Here is a 21,724-nt window from a genome sequence, read left to right on the forward strand (position 1 = left end):
ATATCCCTTCTCCCTCCATCTCTCTTAATCGCTCCTGCAAAAGCCTGACAAGCTTGTCTAATGCTACCAACTTGCACATCAGTAGCATTAGACAAGCTTGTCTAATGCTACTAACTTCGCATCATGTGTGCCCATGCATTCCTGGTAGGGCTCTCACATCAGATAAAGCTCAATTTGTCTTGTAGTGCCCATGTCTGTTGTGTGTGTGTGTGTGTGTGTGCTTGTGTGAATGTGTGTAGTTGAATATGTGGATGTCTATTTCTTTAATCTATCACAAGAACAAGGACAGAGGATAGGGAAGGAGGGCTGGTGGTGGTTTTATCAAACAGAGTGGTTTTCTATCTTGAGAGTAGACGCAACCTGATTACAAACAGTGCTTACATACAGACACAATTTTTGGGTACACAGTCTACGACTATCTGTGAAAGAATTTGTGTGAATTGAAGTTTTTTCACCAATGTTTAATATGAAAAAGGCTTTTGATTTTTTTGATTAACAAAACCTGCCATCATGTGGTTTCCCACAGTCAGTGCACAGTTTAGACACAGGTAAAGAGTTTGTAGAAATCATTTTCATTTAAATTTTTTATAAGTCTGAATCTGCTCTGTTTTTCTTTATATTTTTTATGAAAATGATAAATTCCTTTTTGATGATAGCTTGTTTTTCCTTTCAATAATTTTTTACAATTGAGAGAATACTTTTTATTCATATAATTGTCTTAAACTTGTCTTTATTTCCACAGAAAATTAAAGATGTCGTGAATTAAAAAAAATCCTTCTTAAAGGTTTTGATTTGACAACAGGCTTTACATAATTTTATTTTAGTAATAAAATCTGACTTTTTTTCATGGGAATCAATGAGAAATTTCTATCTTCTGACACTGTCCCCTGGTGTTCATTTGAGGAACAGACATTTTCTTTTTTGCTTCAAATTCAAGACTGTAAGGTGGAGCCTTGGGATGATGTAAAGGATCGGGATTAAAGAAAACACTACATGAAGGCCAATCCTATAACAAAAATAGTACATCGACTAGTTTCTTCATCACTCTGACACATGATTCTATCAATAATAGTACAGCAATATACATTTTAAGTTGGAGTGTGATGACTGCGGTCACACAGGATTAACATTAAAGTGTAGTGTACAGCTCCAATTGATTTTATATGTAATTTAGCTGTGGTTATTTGTGTATATTACTTGTTTGTTGCTTTGAGTTTTCATGTGGAGCTGTACCTGCTTGAGGTGGCCTAAAGATGGTTCCAAACTGAGAAGCTCTCCAAGAGGGTTCTACTACTACCTGGACTCCATGGGGAATGGGTTTCTATGTTCTACTTTTGTTGTTGTTTTTTGTCTCAGAATGACACAAGGGGGGGCACAGATTCGCTCCATACAAAACAGTTTACTCCTGACACACTTTGGCCCCTAAAACTGTCGTTTCACTGAAACCAACTCGAAAGTCTCCCGCCATCCATTAGTAAAAAGTAGTACTCTTGAAGTTTATTTTGTTTAGTATACTTGAGAATAAGTATAGCTACAACAGAACATGTAATTTTAGTGTAGTAAAAGTATTAACTGAATACTTCTTCAGACTACATTGGAACATTTGAAGTTTACAGTAAATAGATAGTACATAAAAGGTAAACCTCAAGTACACTGCCTCACTTTTAGTATGAACCAAGTATACTTTTAGTACACTTCTATAGACTAGAGGAATCTTTTATACATCATTACAGCATTTGTCTGACTTTTATCAGCCATAAAGATTTCTACCTGTAAGTTTCACCACGGTGGATAGTGGCGCAGTGGTTAGCGCTCTTGCCTCAAGTCCCGGTGTGGAGTTTGCGTGTTCTCCCTGTGCATGTGTGGGTTCTCTCCGGGCTTTCTGGCTTCCTCCCACCGTCCAAAAACATACTTCATAGGTCAATTGGAAACTCTAAATTGTCCCTAGGTGTGAATGTGAGAGTGAATGTGTGTGTGATTGTGGCCCTGCGACAGACTGGCGAACAGTCCAGGGTGTACCCTGTATGGTACTTGGTACAGGAAGCAATAGAACATTCCAACACCAGTGATTTTGTGAGGGCTTCCTGAATACCAAATGAAAACAGCTGCACCTTATCAGACGTAAAGCAGCCAACACAAAAGCACCCAAGACCATGACAGATTTCTGTGTTTGGAGGCTTTAATTTACAATATTACTAAACCTTAAGAAATACCGTTAAGCTGATTGAATGGTACATTGGATGCTTATAAAATTAAAGATCTTATTATTCAATTACATATATACAGTTTGAGATGTTCAATGACTGGACGCCTGTGCATGTTAAAGTTAAGTCCCATTCGCTGTAATACACCTTGGTGTGTGAAATTTGTTCTCTGCATTTGACCCATTCCCAGGGGGAGCTATAAACTGCAGACATAGCCACGCTTTGAGGTTTAAACCCACCAACGCAAATAGTTTGTCAAGCAGGGAGGGATTGGGCCCCATTTTTAACATTTACAATTCAATTTTACTGCTTTGACATCTACAGTAAACCCTTGTTTTTCGCGGGGGTTACGTTCCAAAAAGAACCCATGATAGGCAAAATCCGTGAAGTAGAAACCTTTATTTTTTTTAACAATTATACAATTAAATACTTTATTATACATTGAGAAGAAAGAACAAACCATTTTACAGGCTCAAGCATTTGTTTCACAACCAAAAGTACTTTAGAAATGTTTTTTTCAACAAATAACTGTAATGTCAAATAATAATTTGAATCATCGATGTGAACAGATTGCTTCAAATTGCGGAGATTAGCCCCGCCCACCGCAACCCGAGTAATTGGATTAAACAGGAGAAAATTTAAAATGATTATGACAAAAATACAAAGTACAGTAGTCGGACAAATAGTGACTCAGGTGTATTTCACTGACTCCGCTCTGCAGTGTTTTCTTCTTTTGAAGCCCGCGGTTCAGGTGTGTTTGTTCGGGAGAACATAGTGATAGGCAGTTGTTGTCGCTCTTTTTTCTATGGGTTTTAGAGAAACTTGAAATTGCAAGATGATTTGCACGTACGTGTTGTAAATTTGGCAAGCTGATTTACGTACGTGTACATATTAAACTGCAACTTTATTGACGCACAGGTAGAGAAGAAGCGGAGTGACTTTTTAGCCAATCAGAATGCAGAACACAATGCACGATGCAAAACCCTGAAGTAGCGAAACCGTGAAAAGTAAACCGCATTATAGCGAGGGATCACTGTATTTTTATTTAAAAGAATATTTAGTGCCCTATAGTTCACCTCATAACTTTCACCACTAAATTGTGTATTCTTTTGTCTCCCCAGATATAAAAACAGTCTGAGAAAAAAATACCTTCTGTTTCCACAGCATCAAAAGATTAGAACAACCTTCTTTAGTTCCTACGTTCTCTTACAACACCGTCAACATTTAGGAAAGCTTTTTTAACTGATATAAATAACTTGCTATTGTTTGAAATGTATCTTCTATTTGAAATGTATGGATTTTGTTTTATATTTTGATCTTTTATGTACTGTGAACTGTCATTTAGGTATGGGTAATTATTCTGAGTCAGCATAAAAAAAAACACAAATCTGGATGTTTGTCTGTGGGTGTGTGTATTTTTCTCTGTTAAGTGATACTGTGACTCAAAATATATTGTTTCTGTTTTCTTTCACAATCTGTACTCGTAAGTAACTGGAATAGAGAACCACCATAAAAACATGGTTTGTGTGATGGGGCCAATCTCTCTTTGAATTTTAAATAAATTAAGTTTAAAATTTAAATAAAATGTGCTTTGCAATAAAATTAGAAAAACGCAAATGCTGTGAATTAAATTGGTAATAGTGTTTCATTATGGAATAAAAGACAACCACTAACATAAACTCCTCCAGCAGATGGCAGTAGCGCGCCGTGGATTGTTATTGCAGGCGTCCTAAGAAATCCGTAGAAGAAGAAAATACAACTCGCATGTGTTGAAGGTAAGTTTCTTTCATGATATTTGCTGATTTTTCACTACTATTGATGCATTTTAAACTCTCATAGTGTAGTAGTTTTGTTTGTGTGTAAGGCCGCATGTGGTTTCCGTTTGCTGTGGTGCAAATGAGCGTTAATCTGTATGGATCGATCGTTTTTGCTACGGTACTTTGTTCTGTTGTTAATTCTAAAAAAACGCTAGAAACTGGACGAGCTTACTCAATTTCATGCGATTATGTGTGATTTTATTCTAGTTATTGTGACGTTTCCGTTGGCTCTGGCATTGGGTGCCCTGTGGCGGTCCTGCTGGGCATGGCCTGGCTGGGTGGGTGGCGGACGTGTTGACCGGCGGGCGGGTCAACACGTACCGCCGTACGGATCATGTTGGGGGGGGGTCCTGGCTACCACTGCTGCTTCGGCAGGGGTCTTGGTCACTAATACCCCCGCCGAACTAAGTTAGTGTGGGGATGACTGGTCGCCCTGCCTCGTTCTTTTTACATTCCATCATCCACCCTAGAAAAACATAAGCAGTGAGTCACTTAACACAGGGGGTATTCCAGGAAGCAAGTTAAACTACCGACTTTTACCCTGAACTGTCGCGTAAGTCAGCCTAAACTTGTTTGCTCTGCGTATGTCGGTTCCAAAACACCATTTATGAGTTTGCTTAATTAACCTCCTCTCGGTAACCCTGAGTGCATGGCAAGTACAACAAGGCATTTTCAATGGATCGCCGATTACCGGAGTCACCATGGAAACAACAAGTGGAGAAAAAAAGAGAGCGCTATACTTCAGTGAGACGGACTCGGGGGTTTAAATGATGGCGTATAATGAGTATTGGTTATGTTCAGATCATAAGTTGCTATGGCAACTTAACATACCCTGAAACATACCTCCGTTTTTGGAACCAAAAGTTGAGGTTATTCGCTTCCTTACCCTCAAACATATCGAGGTAACCTCAGGTAGCCTGCTTTCTGGAACAGGCCCCAGGTTTCAGCTCACTATTTTAGAAAATTGGTTTGCGTGACTGAATGAATGTTTCACATGTGTTAGTCTGAATGCATAAATATGCGTAAGTGAAAGCTAGTTGTATTGTTAAAATGTTTGTATGTGAACATTTTTGGAGCCAACAGGTGTTTGTAACAAATGCGTGTGTGTGTGTGTGGACAAGCAATGCCCCTTTTTTATTTATTTATTATACATCTACACCTGACACTAATAATTATAAACTTCCAGCAAATTGTTGCTTGTTGCCTTCTGATGTGTTATGATTTTAACCCCCCCTATAAACACCCTCCTACCCCTAACATCCCTCTCTCTTCTTCACACCTCTTCTTTTCCATCTGGTCCAACAAATGGTTACAAACATAATTACTATAAATAAAGTTTAGCTTAAATTACAAAAGAAGTGTATTCAAATATACACCTTGTGTGTCCTAAGATCCATGTTGTAACAGTAAAATATGTCCAACACAAGAGGCCTTCAGCTCTTATCTGTTTGCTCAGCTGTTGGACAGGGCAAGTTTGACCCTTGTGCTATCCTATGACCCCACCCTTACATTGTCATGTTCTCCCTACCATGACAAAGATGGATAAAGGGTAAGAGGATTTTATGTAACCCATGGACACCAGTGAAGTTCACAAATCATTGAAGAAAAAAATGTTCAGCGCACTGTCTAGTGGGTCTAGATGACCCCACTCCCAATGTTAAAGTGCCTAGACTAGCACGAGAGAGAGAGAGAGAGAGAGAGAGAGAGAGAGAGAGAGAGAGAGAGAGAGAGAGAGAGAGAGAGAGAGAGAGAGAGAGAGAGAGAGAGAGAGAGAGAGAGAGAGAGAGAGAGAGAGAGAGAGAGAGAGAGAGAGAGAGAGAGAGAGAGAGAGAGAGAGAGGAGAGAGAGATGAGAGAGAGAGAGAGAGAGAGAGAGAGAGAGAGAGAGAGAGAGAGAGAGAGAGAGAGAGAGAGAGAGAGAGAGAGAGCAATCAGACGCTCAATTTATTATATAAAATTACATTTCATTACATAAAATTACTCACGAGACTTGAGTCAGGTGAGCCACAGGAAGTAGGTTGGAGCCGTTTTGCAGCGCCAGCCCCTGCTGAAAGGAAGACTGTCCTGCTTAAATCCTGTGTAGTCCTGTGTAGTGTGGGTTAAAAGTTGATGGTACAGGTAACCCAACAATGTAACCCCTGTACAGTGTTGATGAGAAAAATATTACTAAAAAGTCAATTGTTATTTGAAGTATTGCATAAAAACGTATTGACCATAATTTTTAAATCTAAATGTTATCTGTATGAAATATGTGAAATAAGCTTCCATAAAGTCTTCCAAAAATGATCAAAAGCTTAGTGTCAACATTGCTGATTAATAGGCACCTATTACAAATAGAGTTGTGTTGTCTTACTGTCCCTATTTTCTTTTCTTTTTTACAGAATAAAATCTAATTTTGTGGTCTAAAAATAACACATTTGTCACAACAAACGAACACACTGAGCAACATATACATTATACCTTATGCAAGTGGCTGAGGAGGCAGCAGGTCTCGGCTTTCAGTTCGGATATTGTTTTTTTTCCTGGGCAAAACTCAGACACGCTGCCAAAGCCCACTCTAAGTTGACCTCATGACATTGGCGGCCCCCAAAAGGAGCAAAAGCCGGTGCTTCAGAGATCAAGTCGTCTTACTTTCTGGTTGGAAAATTAGCATGATATCGGCCCTTTTAAAAAACCAATGGGATCGCTTTTAAAATACATCACAGGATAATAAGCATATGCAGTGTAAGAGATATTAAAAATGAATAAATAAACAGATGCATTGTTGTGTGTTCTGCTCATAAAGGCCATGCGCATTGGACTGCCAGCTTCAGAGACGCTGCAAGGTGGATTCTTAAAAGCTTTGGTTTTGGTGAGCATGCAGATTTCACTCATACAGAAAATATTTAACCCTTGTGCTATCTCAGATGACCCCACCCTTACATTGACGTGTTCTCCTAACCATGACAAAGGTGGATAAAGGTGGAGAGGATTTCATGTAATCCATGGACACCAGTGAAGATCACAAATCATTGAAGAAAAAGGTTCAGCGCACTGTCTAGTGGGTCTAGATGACCCAACGTTAAAGTGCCTAGGATAGCACAAGGGTTAATGCATTTTTTCTGGCACATGATGAACCTGTCGTTACTCTTGCTGTATCCCTACCCTTACAGACGGTGTTGTTCAGCGTGTTTATGTTCCAGTTGTTGAGGACTGTTGGACTAAGGGCGTTCTCCATGGCATCTGAGACCTACTTGTCGGGCACTCACTCTGCAGCTTTCGTCACCTGTCCTAATGACACTGTTGCTAGAGACCTGGCCAGGTAATCCAAATGATATTGGCCCAATTATGAAGAACACTTTTATAGCCAACAAATTGGTCAAGTAAAGCCTATTAGCTGGAAAATACTTCTGCCAATGACTTATATTACCCTTTTAGTGCAACCCACAAATTGAATCACAGCTTTGACAAAAGTCTTTTGTCAGTCTTGCTTTTTACTATCATTTTATTTTTTATTTTACGCCTGATCCACACTGTGCTTTTCTGTCACAGAGGTATTGTGGAAAAGAAACTAGCTGCTTGTGTCAATATTGTGCCAGCAATCAAATCAATGTAAGTCATATGTATTTCTGTCCTTTGCTGTGGTTGTGAAAAAAAAACATGTATCTTTCAATTTAAAATAATATTTTTCTTGTTGCTCCAGATATGAGTGGCAGGGAAAAATTGAGGAGGATAATGAGGTTCTTCTGGTAAGTTTTTGAAAATTGTTTTTCTTGTTTTTCCTGCTTAAAAAAGGCTAGTTTTATGTCAAATTCTTTAAATATTTAATAACAGAAAAGCTAACTGCTATAAATGCTTCTTTATTGATTGTGCAAAACAAACTGCAGGCTTTTCCAAAGATCGTTTGTTCCTGCATGGTTTATTTTGACAAATTTTAACATTTTAAACATTTTTGTGCGGTTTATCAAAAATATTATACACCATGGCGCAGAGACCTACGACAGTGTATCCGGGCCACCAGAAAAATAAAAAAATGAATAAGAATAAAGTTGGAAAATTTTGACAAAAAGTTTACAGTTTTACAATCATAAAGTTGTGGAGAGGAAAAAGTCTGAATTTTATGAGAAAAAAGTTCGAAAATTATAGGAAAAATATCAAAGATTTACAAGAATAAACACCTAAAATTATGAGCAACGGATTCAGTATTTTATGACAATATAACATAATTTCATAAACTATTGGTTGAGAATTTACAAGATTAAAGTCATACATTTATGAGGCAAAAGTGAGGCAAAAAGAAACCGGTATCGATAGATTCTGGATAGAGACATACACAACCAACTATATTTTCTACTATAAATTATGACTTTATTCTAGTAAATTACAACTTTTCTCTGACAATTTTAGGACTTTATTTTAGTAAAATTACAACCTTTTTTAAGTGAAAATATTTTTCTCATAAAATTACAACTTTATTCTTTTAAATGTATTTATTTTTTTGTTTTTTATGGTGGCCCTAATACTCTGTCGTAAATACTTATAAATGTTTAGCTTTTAATGACACTATAGTCTGTTTCCTGATACTACCAAGAAAACACTGTAATCTGGACCACTGTTTTTCAACCAGGGCTGAAGATGGTAAGGTCTTCCGTTGGAAATTGTTCATTTTAACTAATCTAAAATTATTTAGAGGGTATCAGCTCTGTGTTCATCCAAAAATGCCCTGATAAATCACAGAGTTGTTAGGATATGAAAGATTATAAAATACTCTTTTCTGTGTGTATTTGATTCTATTTATTAATCTATCTATTTTGTGTACGATTCATCAAGCATTCTGTCATACAATTGTTCACAAAAGCGCAGTTGCTTTAGCATAAACAAAAAAGATTTCAATAAATAAATCACTATTAAGAATATATGTATATATTAATGTGTTTTTTTTTTTTTTTGAGAGGTTACATGAACTTGCATTTTAATAAATTGGAGGGAAAAAACTATCCGGGTAAACTTTTACCAAATTTTGTTGAAAATCATTTTTTGAAAACTATCACAACTTTTAGGAAAAGCAGCCTGAACTTGAAGCTTTTTGTGCCTCAGTTATTACAATAAAATGCTTGTGAGATTGAGGAGAGACTGAGGAGAGGTTCTCTTTTTTTACATTTTTGGTCGTTGGTGTGCCTTGGGATTTTTGTCAAGGAAAACTATACCTCAGCTCAAACAAGGTTGAAAACCACTGATCTAGACAATGTTAAAGCATTGATCATTTGTGAATTTTGGACATTACCTTGTTTTATCACTGTGCTGTTCAGAACGTGGGGAAGGCAAAAATGTGTCTGGCATTCATTGATTCTGCTAGTTAAAAAGATGAGAGGTCTGTAATGCTCATCATAAATACGCTTAAACTAAAATAATTCAGATAATCACATTGACAGATTTTTAAAGAATTGCTTTGTGTAATGGTGCAAAAAAGTGTTTTTCTCCTACAAAAAGAAAGAATGCTGTCTCTCATATACCCGTTACTTCTTTAAGAAATACTTCTGTTCTCCTATTGTTACCCGTATTACAGTTTTTCTCCAAAGGTTTGGCTCATTTCTTGAAACAAAAATTACATTCCCAAAACAACATGGACAAACCTCCAAACCACTTGGCAATTGTTCACAACAGAATGGAATTTCTCATTAATTTCATCAAATTGCAAATGTCTTGGTACATGTCTCAATGGCTCAGTACATCTTTGCAAGTGATTAAGTACAGGTAGCCTACATTTAGCACAATTTCCAAGTGAATAGATCTTGTTGATCTAAACTGATTGTTGATTCTCAGTCTAATGGTTGTTCGCTCCAAAATGAGTCAGCATCATTTCATTGTGTAACTCAACATGCACAATAGTCTGTTCAATTGTCAAAATTAGTCAAGAACATAATACCATGAATACGATCCCTTGGAACGTTTGATAAATTTATTATTATTTTGATTTGATCCCTGAAAATGAGAGAGGTCTCGTAGGGCCTCACCTACCACTATATGTTATTGTATGGAACAATGTGAATTTCCACCATGGCCCGCTCATCAGGTCCTGGTTCACTACTCATCCAAGGATGGTCATAGTGTTCTTACCACCTTACTCTCCTTTCCTCAATCCTATTGAGGAGTTTTGCTCCGCTTGGAGGTGGAGAGTGTATGAGCATCGGGCTCAAGATCAGAGGTCCTTGCTCCATGCAATGGATGCTGCGTGTGAGGATATTACAGGAGATCAGTGTAGGGATGGTTGTGACATGCACAGCGTTTCTTCCCTTGTTACATCGCAAGGGAGAATATACGCTGTGATGTGGACAAGAATCTATGGCCAGACAGACAGCAGCGTGTGGACGGCCAGCAGGGTGAGGATGATGGCCAGGAGAGGGAGGGTGAGGACAACGACCAGTGAAGAACTGTTAGTTGTGAAACTCAAGCATTATTTACAGCACTGTAGCTGCAAATCATTTTCATAGTTTTTTGTTTATATTCTAAAGTATATTTAAGTATATATGTTGTATACATTTTCTATTTACTCTGATGTATGACGGTTACTTTATGTGTGTGAATGATAATGGTTAGAATTTCCTTGGCAGTATGAGTGCAATGTTTGCTGTTAAACCTAAGAGGCTACTCTTCCCCTAAAATCCTTTTTCTGTTTTTCAGTTTTATACAAAATTGTATTCTGTTAGCTATACAAAAACAGTACAGTATCCACTGTCAATGAATGACTGAGCTAAGACTGAGAGGTGGACATGAGGGATATTTCAATGGTCCTCTGCTAAAGTGACAAAACATCTACGGTAATCATTTTGACTTGCAGTGCTTACACATTGCCGAAGGGATGGAGTATTTTGGGGGCACTGACTGTTTAAATGAGAAAGAAATTAATTTTGACAGATGAGTGAATATTTTTGGGAGAGATATGAGCTTTTGCAGGTGAACCATGGTGTTGTGCTGAACCATCCACATTATTTTGGCAAAAGCACCAAGAGTGTTGAGAACGTCTGGTCTGCCTCAGGAAAAGAGCCAAAGCAATTGTGAAGGATCTTTGCCATTTTCATGGCACTGACTCTTTACATGGGAAAGGAATTTAGTTTTGAAGCAGGAGTGAACAGTTTTGGGAGATATATTAGATGTTGCAAGTGAGCTATAGTGTTGTGCTGAACTGTAAGACTGTTTTGCCAAATGATCTTAGAATTTTCAGAATGTAATTTCTGTTTCAAGAATGAGCCAAACCAATGGAGAAAAACTGTAATGTCACCTCTTTGAACTGATTTACCGGTATAAAAGACACCGGTAACCTCCGCACCAAAACCACAGAGCTGTCAAAGGAAACCCACGACAAAAGTTTGCTATAAACCATCATCCACCAGAGGAGGATCGGGAGAATGTCATGTGGTCAGAAGAGACCAAAATGGAACTCTCTGGTAGAAACGCCACTCGCCATGTTTGGAGGAAATAGGATGTTGAGTTGCAGCCCAAGAAGACTATACTCACTGTGAAGCATGGGAGGTAGAAAAATCATGGTTTGGGGCTGCTTTTGTGCAAAAGGGAAAGTACGACTAATCTGTATGAAGGAAATGAGGAGTCGGGCCATGTATGGAGAGGTTTTGTGTAAAAACCTCTGTCTGAGCATTGGAGATTGTCCAGCAGGACAATAATCCCAAACACATTGAAAGAGTGGCTATGTAAAATGGTTCTGGAGTAGTTTAGCCAGTCTCTGTACCTTAATCCAGTAAAGAATTTGTGTTGAAAACTTGTGTTCCCCAGCAACATCACAGCTCTTGAGAAAATCTGCATGGAAGAATGGACCAAAATAGCAGCACCAGTGCAAACCTGGTGAATACCTACAGGAAACCTTTGACCTCTTTCTTTGCCAACCAGTATTACATTACAAAGTATTGAGGTGAACTTTTGTTATTGACGAAATACTTATTTTCTGCACTATCATACATATAAATTATTCACAAACACAGGCAATATGATTTACTGGATTGTTTTTTTAAATTCGATCTTATAGTTAGTGATTCGATGGTGAACTTTCCAGACCTCTCTTATTTCTTTTAGGTGGGATAACTTGCAGAATCTGTGACTGCTCCACTGAAAATAACAAATCCTATATAGTCTGATTGAAAAGAATTTGCTCATATTACCGTTTGAATTGTTATTTGATAAAAAAAAGTGTTTTAAAACTTAATTTAATGTCAAAAGAAATCCTGAATATACTCCTTATGGCAAAGTTTAAAAAAAAGTTTCCTTTGGAAGGGAATAGTGCTGTTTGATGACTTTAGAAAACTGTTACTCTTGATCTTTTTCTTTGACGGCCCGGGCAACTATCTTTGTGTACCTCGCCTTTGCTCTTAAGTATCAAGGATAGGCTCCAGTCACCCCAGTGAGCCTCCACAAGAAACAGTGGCCCATCCAGCAATTTATCAATGAACATATGGATGTGAGTTTATCTTAGCCTAAATGTTATTTTATTGTAACCCATGTTTCTCTTATACCAGATGATCAAAACAAGAAGTTCCAAGGTGTCTGCTCTTGCTGAATATGTACGGTGAGTGTTTACTGTCTTCTTAAAGAAAACCTGACACTGCTTCATGGGCTGCTATAATCCGTACGATTAGATGTTTTTTTTATTTTGTTGACCTACATTTTTATTTACAGCTCCAACCACCCCTATGAAGTGGCAGAAGTCATCAGTCTGCCTATTGAACAGGGAAACCCACCTTACCTCAAATGGATCGGAGACGTTGTGCCTGAATGAGTTGGACTGAGAAACAATTGATTGATAGAAATATGAAAGAATAGAATTATGTTTTGTTTTAAACTGTAGAACATATCCACTGCTTTAATTTAAATTGGGCTGCTGAACTGAAGATGCAAAGACAAAGTTTCTGATCGATCCTTCCAGTTTTTACCACCAGAGGGCAACATAAAACTGCCTTTTCAAAAGTACATTTTTGGGTTTCAATTTGTTTAATGTTTAAATTAGCTCCCAGTGTTTCTCTTTAGGGACTTGTACTTTTTTACGGTCACAAAATAAAAATAAATAATATATTTTTGGAGGCCCATTCATCTTGAAACCATGTGGCAACAGTTAAGTCCTGTGATGGAAAGTGATATTTTGTAACATTAAAGTTTCACTTAACATTTATTTAGCTCACTGTCAACACATACAATTTTTTTTTGACACAAACTGAATTAAAAGATTTTTTTTTACAACAAAAAGTATTTGATGGAAAATTTATCCCATTGAATACTTTCCTGGATATACTTCATATCTATAAAAAACATCAATTTAGAAATGTAGAATTGACAAAACATGACAAAATACACCAGTAATACATCAGTGTAATTCACCTTATTAAATGGATGCAAACTTATGTCACATTTTTTAAAAATATATAAGCAGCCATCTCATATTCACATATTTAATTGTGTTTCCAATGTTTTTGAGGAAAATAAAAGGGTTGTATTTATGTCCAGTTTAACGGTCAAATGCCTGTGTGGAGAGGTAGAGTCTGCCAACGGGCAAAGTTTATCAATGAAAACATGAATGTCTTTATTAAACCAAAATGGAAACACAATTCTTTTGTGTTTGAAAGCTTGTCATTAGTGGTCTCATGCCGTGTTCACTGGTGTTGCCCTTAGCCACTGTAGCTCCAGATGTTCTTTAATCTTAAAGCAATGTCCCCAGCAAATTACCAGCAATTAAAAGTCCATTTTTGTATGGTATCCCATTGGGATAAAACCGTCTTGAGCTGACAGACCCACTCTGATGAAAATAGTGTTTTTGGTGTTTTGAACAACTCCCAATAGGATCTATCTGCAGACATCGTCAGCTGGAAGTCCCCCCATATCGCTCGAAAAACCATTTTTACTGGCAACCCTAACAGTTGCGCTTTTTCTTTTTCTTTTTTTAACTTTTTTTTACTTTCTGAACAGTTTTCGTAACCCTTGTTCTAGGCCCTTTACCATTGGGAGTTGGGTCATCTGGACCCACTAGACAGAGCTCTGAACCTTTTTTCTTCAATGATTTGTGATCTTCACTGGTGTTCATGGATTGCATGAAATCTTTCCACCTTTATCCACCTTTGTCATGGTAGGGAGAACATTATAATCAAAGAAAATTAATCAATGTATATAAAAAAAATCAATATAAGGATTCCACCCTGCGACAGACTGGCGACCAGTCCAGGGTATCCCTTGCCTTCGCCCAAGTGGCCGGGATAGGCTCCGGCAACCCCGTGACCCCGAAAGGGAATAAACGGTTAAGAAGATGAATCAATATAAGGGTGGGGTCATCTAAGATAGCACAAGGGTTAATCACAATTTTGAAAGCAATAAAATTATCCCAGTTTTTGTCCCTTCGTAACCCTTGTGCTATCCTTTGGGGTCAAGATGACCATTGACATGTTATCTCTACCATGACAAAGGTGGAGAGGATTTCATGTAATCCATGGAAACCAGTGAACCAGTGAGGTTCACAAATCATTGAAGAAAAAAGTTCAGCGCACTGTCTTGTGGGATCTAGATGACCCCCACTCCCAATGTCAAAGTACCTAGGATAGTACAAGGGTTAAGCTTACTTTACTCACTAAAACGTTATTTTTTACTGGCGTGGCACAAATAAAGCAACATCAATTCTCAACGCAATTTAATCTTCTAAAAATTAAATCAGCGTCTCCGCCTAAAAGTGAGAAGCATCTGTTTCCTTAGCTCCTTTTTGTTGCTCTTTTATTTCCTACTGTTTCTGTATGCTTTTGCTATGATTCATACATCTTGTACGTTTGTTATTTAAGATTGTTTGACTTGTAATTCATAAAAAAGAACATTCCTCCGCAAAGAGCAGATCTGCGTTATAGAAGCACAAACAGAATCCACTTCTGTTTCAAACCTATAAAATAAAGCATGCGCTAATTTATAAAAGACAGTGCAATCAACACTTTCATGCATTTTCTTGAAAAACATAATCATTTTTTGACTGCCCTATTTGTAACTTCTGAATAAAATAATTAAAATATTCAAACTAAGAAAAAAAATAATTTTAGCTTCAGCCTAAAGTTGTGTAATTTCCACCTCTGGACGATAAAGTCTGAAGCCATCTTGTCTGCAGCCAGGTCCCTCTCACTGCTGCTGCTCTGCAGAAACTATGTCCTAGAAAACAACACAGATTTCTTTTTTTCATTTTGGCTTAACCCTTGTACTATCTTAGATGACCCCACCATTGCTTTGACGTGTTCTCCCTACCATGACAAAGGAGGATAAAGGTGGAAAGATTTCATGTAATCCATGGACATCAGTGAGGATCACAAATCATTGAAGAAAAAAGGTTTAGCGCACTGTCTAATGGGTCTACGTTAAAGTGCCTAGGATAGCACAAGGGTTACACCTGCATCATCATGTCTAAAAGACCACTGGGAAAACTTTTAAAATAGGTCAAAAGATCGAACTTTAAAGGGAATGAGTTTGAAATTATTTTCTGTTTTAACCAAAATATTTAGTCACAGGAAGGAAAAAATATTGTCATTGTTAATAACAAAGAATAAAAAAAAAGTTCAGCATTTCTATAAATGTCCACATTTTCAAAATTTTTAACTTCTCAATTAATAAACATGAAGTCTTTCATGGTTTATTAATATCAAATCAATAGACTGACGTATGGAAAACTGATATATACTTCAAACTGGTGTGAATGGTCAAATCCCAGGATTTTCATAGGATCAATTATTCAGAATCCTCTCCTCGGTCATCCTTGTAAACATCATCGGGATGTATTAGAGATAGCTGATGTCAAGGACAGAGTTTATGTACACAACCTTCTCAGGCTGGGAATCATGGTTTTTATGCCTGCTGGTTGAGGGAGGGGCAGTTTCAGGGGTAAAGCCTGTGGTCAGGTCAGGATTAGCCCCCTGCACAGTCTCTGTCTTCAGGGGCTCTCTTTGGTTTCCTTTGTGTGAATGCTGATAAATTTCCCTGCCCTGCGAGTTCCCTACTTCTCCCAGGATTTCTTCCTCCACTCGCCCTTCACCACAGTTTTTCTTATGCACGTTGGCGGCAACGTCACTCTTTTTCGGTTGGAGCAAAATCCCTCCCCACTCCTCTGTCGGTCGCTGGACCTCGGTGCAAACCCGGTCGTTGTTCTTCACCCTTCGTGAGGTGCGGCACAGAGCCTTCCTAAAGCCTCTCTTGAAGTTGTCGGACAGAAATCCATACAGGATGGGGTTGGCACAACTGTTGGCATATGAAAGCACAACAACGAAATAATAGAGCCCCCTAAAATCTCCAGGAAGGACTACGAGAAGGTTTATGACATTCAGCGCATAAAAAGGAAGCCAGCAAAAGACAAACACCGCCACGACGACCACCACCATCCGGGTGATTTTACGCTCGGACTTCCTGCGTCTGGTGGAAGCCATCTGTGTTCGCTTCCCAACACTTCTCACCTAAAAAACAAAACATATATTGAGTACAAACAAGCTAGAGTCAAAAGATAACTCAACAAATTCATAATTATTTCATAAAGTAGAGAAACATTTAAATTTTTTACAAAAAACTTTATAGCTAAAATGGTTACTTTAGATTTTTTCATCAAGCTGTAAGATTTACCAGCACCTTATAACTCTTTTACATTGCAGCTTAAGCTCCAGCGTTGACATTCTTTCCACTACGTAAATGTCCAACCATTTACGCAATTAACACATTTCCAGCTGATTCTGTCACTGAGAAAAGCTGCTTTCACGCTTTACGCTAGTAAGGTGCTGCTTAATGGTACGAAGCCAATCTGTGTCCAGATCAGCTGATTCATGTTGATTGCATGAAGGATCAGTGTAACAATGTATCAAAGAAAATGCGTTCTTTAAATGTTGCCGGCGACAGCTGTAATGTTAAGGAGGTAAAGACCCACTCCAATGAAAATGATAGGAGTGTCAAGATGGCAGCACACATAGCTGCAGCTGCCTGGTTTTTGAATGGTCATTGTCATGTTTGGATGTTTTTCATGTATGATTTGTGCACATTCAGTTGGGCTGATCACACCTACAGCCGACACAAGCTCCTTAAAATTGGGTTCCGCTGTGATGGACGTGTAACAAGTAGGGGTGTATATTGGCAAGAGTCTGGCGATACGATACGTATCCCGATACGCGCCCTGCGATACGATACGTATCCCGATATTTTACGAAAAATGTTTTCTTTCTGTTTTTTTTAAATATGACTTCGAAAAAACTCAACCTTAATTTTAATGTCTTCCGCTGTAATAAAATGGTCAAATTAGGTTTATTTAATGATCACAATGTTAAGCACTTTAATTGTATCTCATATATAAGTTGCGTTTAACAAAGCAAATTCATAGTTCTTTTATTTTGGTAAGTTAAAATATAGAAAGGGAACAGTCAACATTGTCTGATTTTGAAGCATTTTGAATCGATACAAGTATTGCCAAATTAACAATTTTTTCTTACACCTCTAGTAACAAGCGAGTTTATCCGCTTGATTTCACTTTTAAGCTAGCAGGTTGCACAGTGCAGCGCCATGACTTAATGTAATGTCGCTGATTCTGGCAAGAGCAGAGGAGGCGGGCTCTGCGTATTTGTGTACATCCCACCTGATGCTAATGCCAATTCAGCTATTGCCCGTCTCCATGCCAGCACTGGGAACCAGCAGAGCAAATATCCTGATGCAGATCATTGCTGGGGATTTTAACCATGCAGACTTGAAGACAGCTCTGCCTAAATTCCATCAGCATGTTAAGTGCACCACAAGAGGAAACAACACTCTCGACAAAGTCTGTTTCAACATCAAAATGGGCTACAGAGCCAGATCTCTACCACACCTGGGCCAGTCTGACCATCTGTCCTTGCTTTTAATTCCTGTATAAATCCCACTCAGGAAAACAGTTCCCACCATCTCTATTTCCACGTGGCCAGATGATGCTTCCCAGTGGCTGCAGGACTGCTTTAACCCTTGTGCTATCCTAGGCACTTTAACATTGGGAGTGGGGTCATCTAGACCTCACAAGACTAAACCCTTTTTCTTCAATGATTTGTGATCTTCCCTGTCCATGGATTACATGAAATCCTCTCCACCTCTATCCACCTGTGTCATGGTAGGGATAATACGTCAATGTAAGGATCGGGTCATCTGGACCCCATAGAATAGCACAAGGGTTAAAGGACAGAGGTGTTTGAACATCAGGACCTGGAGTTGTCCACTTGGCTGTGCTACATTAAGACTCGGAAGGTCAAACAGACTACAGGAGGAAGATTGAAAACCACCCAGACAGTGATGACAGCTGACAGGTGTGGCAGAGAATCCAACACAGAACTACAGAACCAACCTCAGAGCTACAGAAGGTGACATCACACTGGCTTAAACCTCTTCTTTGCCCTCGTTGATGTCACTACACCACAGGCACCTCAGCTTCACCACACAGCTCACACAGTACCATCCTCGTCCTGGATAAGCAGGAGGTGAGACACACCCTGCGTGCAGTCAATCCGAGGAAGGCTGCCGGTCCTGATGGTGTCCTGGGGCGACTGGTAAGGGATTGTGCAGACCAGCTGACTGCAGTCTTCACAAAGATCTTCAACCAATCCCTGGTACAGTCAATGGTCCCACTCTGCCCGAAGTCCTCCTCCAAACATTGCTCAAGAAGCCTCACATCTCCAGCTTCAATGACTAAAAACCAATGGTTCTCCCTCCAACAGCCATGAAGTGCTTCGTAAAGCTGGTCTGTTTTCACATAACAGCAGCCCTCCAACCGGGATTGGACCCCTGCCAGTTTGCATACAGGGCGAAACGATTAAAACAGCTCTGCATGCTGCTGTTTCCCATCTGGAGCAGCGAGGGAGCTATGTTAGGATGATCGGCCTTCAACACCATCCTCCAACATAAGCTGGTGGCCAAGTTGGAGGACCTGGGACTGCACCGTTCAACCTGCATGTGGATCAGCAGCTTCCTCTCCGGTCACAGACAGAGAGTCAGAGTGGGACATCATATATCATCTGCACTAAGCCTCAGTACCGGCTTCCCCCAGGGTTGTGTACTGAGTACTCTGCTCTACTCCCAGTACACGTATGACTGCAAACCTGCCCACCACAGCAACACCATCGTAAAGTTCGCTGATGACACCACAGTGGTGTCAATATAGTGTTCAACCAAAAACTTCCTCCTCAACACATCAAAGACCAAAAAAATGATAATAGACTACAAGGAGAAGAAGACGGGCATAGTGCCACTATTCATCCATGGGGACTGCATGGAGAGGGTGGCAGACGTCTGCTTCCTGTGATTCCACATGAGGCAGAGCTTAACCTGGAAGTGATCTGTTGCCTTCAGGCAGACGCTACAATTCAAGCAGAGTAAGGACAAATAGACTCCAGAACAGTTTTTATCCAACTGCCATAAAACTTTTAAACATGTCTATGAAGCATTAAATCTGGACCTCTTCTTGTAAATTGTGATACGGTTGATGTTTTCTTCAATATTCATTATTATTTATTATTTTCTCCTCTGGTTTTAACAATTTTAACACATATCGAGTATTCTGTTTTTTTTTTTAAGTTTTAGTCCATATGTAGCAACAAATTTAATTCATTTCCTGTTTTAGTTACCAGATAAGCACTTTTTATGTACCGGTACGTTTTTACCATGTGTTGTTTTTAAGGTATATCGGTGTTGCACTGACAAGGAAGCACTTTTAATCTCATTGAACCTGTGACAATGACAAATAAAGATCTATTTGTCTGTCTTTTAGTGTTTTTAAAATGTTCTTGTGGCCTTTTTACTAATGATGGAGGACATGCAAATAAAATCTAGCTTAAAATTCAATTTCTGTGTATTTCTGCATTCAAATTGTCATAAATCAGGAGCAGACAAAAAATGCTGTTTGAAAAAGAAGATTTTTGTGACGTAGAAATCACACTAAAGGGGCCACAAGCTCCCTGATCTGCAGCATGAGGAGAAGAGAGGTGATGGAAAATCAACACCTATGAGCTGTAGAGCGCCACGGACCGGTATAACGTCACACAATGTTTTCACGGACCTGTCTTTAACATGTAGGTGGGTGAATTTATGGTGTGACGGATAAAGCAAAAATAAAATGAGAAAACCGTTGCAAAACTGGTATTTTTTAAATACAATAATAAACGTGAATCAACCGTGTCTGCATCTTCATTATGTGCGTATGTAAAAAATTCGAGAATCAGTTGCCCTGTATCAAGTGGAACGGCTTCTGATACGTGAGAACAACTGTCTCAATAAGTCCATATGTCAAGGAAGACTCCTAGTTTTGTCTGTAAACAGCAGCTTTATTTTTCGTTAAAGTAAAAGATCCTTACTCTGGCTCTTTTTTCCCCAAAGAAACTTTCCAAATATGTTTTTTGTTTGTTTTTCCTTAGCCTTTTAGGTTTGAGCTTTTAACTTAGCATTACGAGCAGCTGCTTAAAGTCACATGACGCATCAAGACAGACAGATGTGGTGAACAGAATCTGGTAGTTTAAAAAAAAAAACTTCCTCCAAAACGGAAATAAATAGTGTATGCATTTGTTTCTTTTTTTCCTCCTTTTTTTTTACTTGTCTTGTGCAACAGCTGGGCAAACAGATGAGAGCTGAAGGCCTCTTGTGTTGGACATATTTTACTTTAACAACAGGGGTTATGAATCTTCTGACAAACTAGAGGTATGTCTGAATAAACCCCTTTTTTAATCAAGGCCAAACTTTGTTTATTTTAATCGTATTTGGAAAATATTTTGTGTTGGACCGGACGGAAAAGGAAAGGAGGGAAGAAAAGAGAGGGATGTTAGAGAGGGGGGCATAGGAGGGTGATTATAGAAGTTAAGCAGCATAAAGCAACGAGTTGCTGTATGTTTATCATTACGGTCAGGTTCAGATGTAACAACCAATCTAGAAGGCCTGCGTATGAGGCCTGTTCACACACACACTTTTTGCATTTGCAGGATCACTGTATTATTTTTTGTATGTATGTTCAGGTAAAAAACTGATAACTTCCAGTTTTGTACAGTTTATGTTGTTAATAATGTGAACAGAATTCCACAATCAAAATCAAATTGGTCTTGGATAGAAATATTAAAAATAACCAATATTTAATTGAATAATTTGAATTGTGAACTTGCAATTCAATTAATTTAGCAGTGAAACCCAGTGCACAGATATTTGGGTCAAGATCAGTGGAAACAATGAAGAAAGAAATGTTAGATTCACACAGGGAAGGAGTTTTTAAGATGATCAGCCTAATCTTCTTGATCTATATCAGTAAGCTCAAAGCACAGATGGGGAATTTGCAGTCTGCGAGCCACATATAGCCCTCTGAGCTCATAGATCTGACTTCAAGCATTATGTTGTGTACACACAACTAACTTAGCTGTAGTTTTTGTACTTGGCTCATCTGTTCGATCTTAACTGTTTATGCTTCAATTCATTTTAGAAAGAAAATCAAATTAGTTGTGAAAGACAAAACAGACAATTTCACATGTTGATGTGTTAGTCACAACATATTTTTTTGCACTGAGTGGAAAAAGAAAGCTTTGATACTGCTTTGATTTGTAAGATGAAACTCCAGATTTCAGTTTATAGATTATAGATTATGACAAAACCACTGCCCCACAAATAAATATATATCTGGTTAAAGATTATGATGTATTCACTTGAAAACAAATAGATCCATTAACGTCTTTCTTTTCCT

The 21,724-nt window shown here is 38.4% G+C and overlaps 2 protein-coding genes across 3 annotated transcripts in view; one reads left to right on the plus strand and one right to left on the minus strand.

The window, feature by feature from the left end:
• Positions 1–3,891: 3,891 nt before the first annotated feature.
• On the plus strand, positions 3,892–13,607 carry LOC101174485 (protein CutA homolog). Of its 2 annotated transcripts, XM_004066077.4 has the most exons (7): positions 3,892–3,979; positions 6,806–6,871; positions 7,173–7,321; positions 7,552–7,611; positions 7,703–7,748; positions 12,525–12,574; positions 12,685–13,607. In XM_004066077.4, the coding sequence occupies exons 2-7, from the start codon at positions 6,809–6,811 to the stop codon at positions 12,782–12,784; spliced, it is 468 nt and encodes a 155-aa protein (XP_004066125.1). In that variant the 5' UTR covers positions 3,892–3,979; positions 6,806–6,808; the 3' UTR covers positions 12,785–13,607. The 2 variants fall into 2 exon arrangements, with proteins under 2 accessions (XP_004066125.1, XP_011476770.1); XM_011478468.3 differs by lacking the exon at positions 7,552–7,611.
• Positions 13,608–15,636: 2,029 nt separating this feature from the next.
• The window catches only part of LOC101163302 (somatostatin receptor type 5), a 63,259-nt gene continuing 57,171 nt past the window's right edge, over positions 15,637–21,724 (minus strand). Inside the window, exon 3 of the mRNA XM_004066117.4 lies at positions 15,637–16,466. Within this exon, the coding sequence (XP_004066165.1) occupies positions 15,798–16,466 (669 nt within the window). The 3' untranslated portion in view covers positions 15,637–15,797. The remainder of the gene's footprint in view (positions 16,467–21,724) is intronic.

This window comes from Oryzias latipes, chromosome 1 (assembly GCF_002234675.1).
Source record: "Oryzias latipes chromosome 1, ASM223467v1".
Taxonomy (NCBI): Eukaryota; Metazoa; Chordata; class Actinopteri; order Beloniformes; family Adrianichthyidae; genus Oryzias; species Oryzias latipes.

What these genes read in the sequence shown, in the direction of transcription:
- LOC101174485 (XM_004066077.4), top strand. Translation starts at nt 6,809, where the DNA reads ATGCGCATTGGACTGCCAGCTTCAGAGACGCTGCAAGGTGGATTCTTA. An exon ending in TCTTAAAAGCTTTGGTTTTG is followed by an intron (nt 6,872 to 7,172) that starts GTGAGCATGCAG and finishes CTACCCTTACAG; the next exon opens with ACGGTGTTGTTCAGCGTGTT. An exon ending in GTTGCTAGAGACCTGGCCAG is followed by an intron (nt 7,322 to 7,551) that starts GTAATCCAAATG and finishes TTTCTGTCACAG; the next exon opens with AGGTATTGTGGAAAAGAAAC.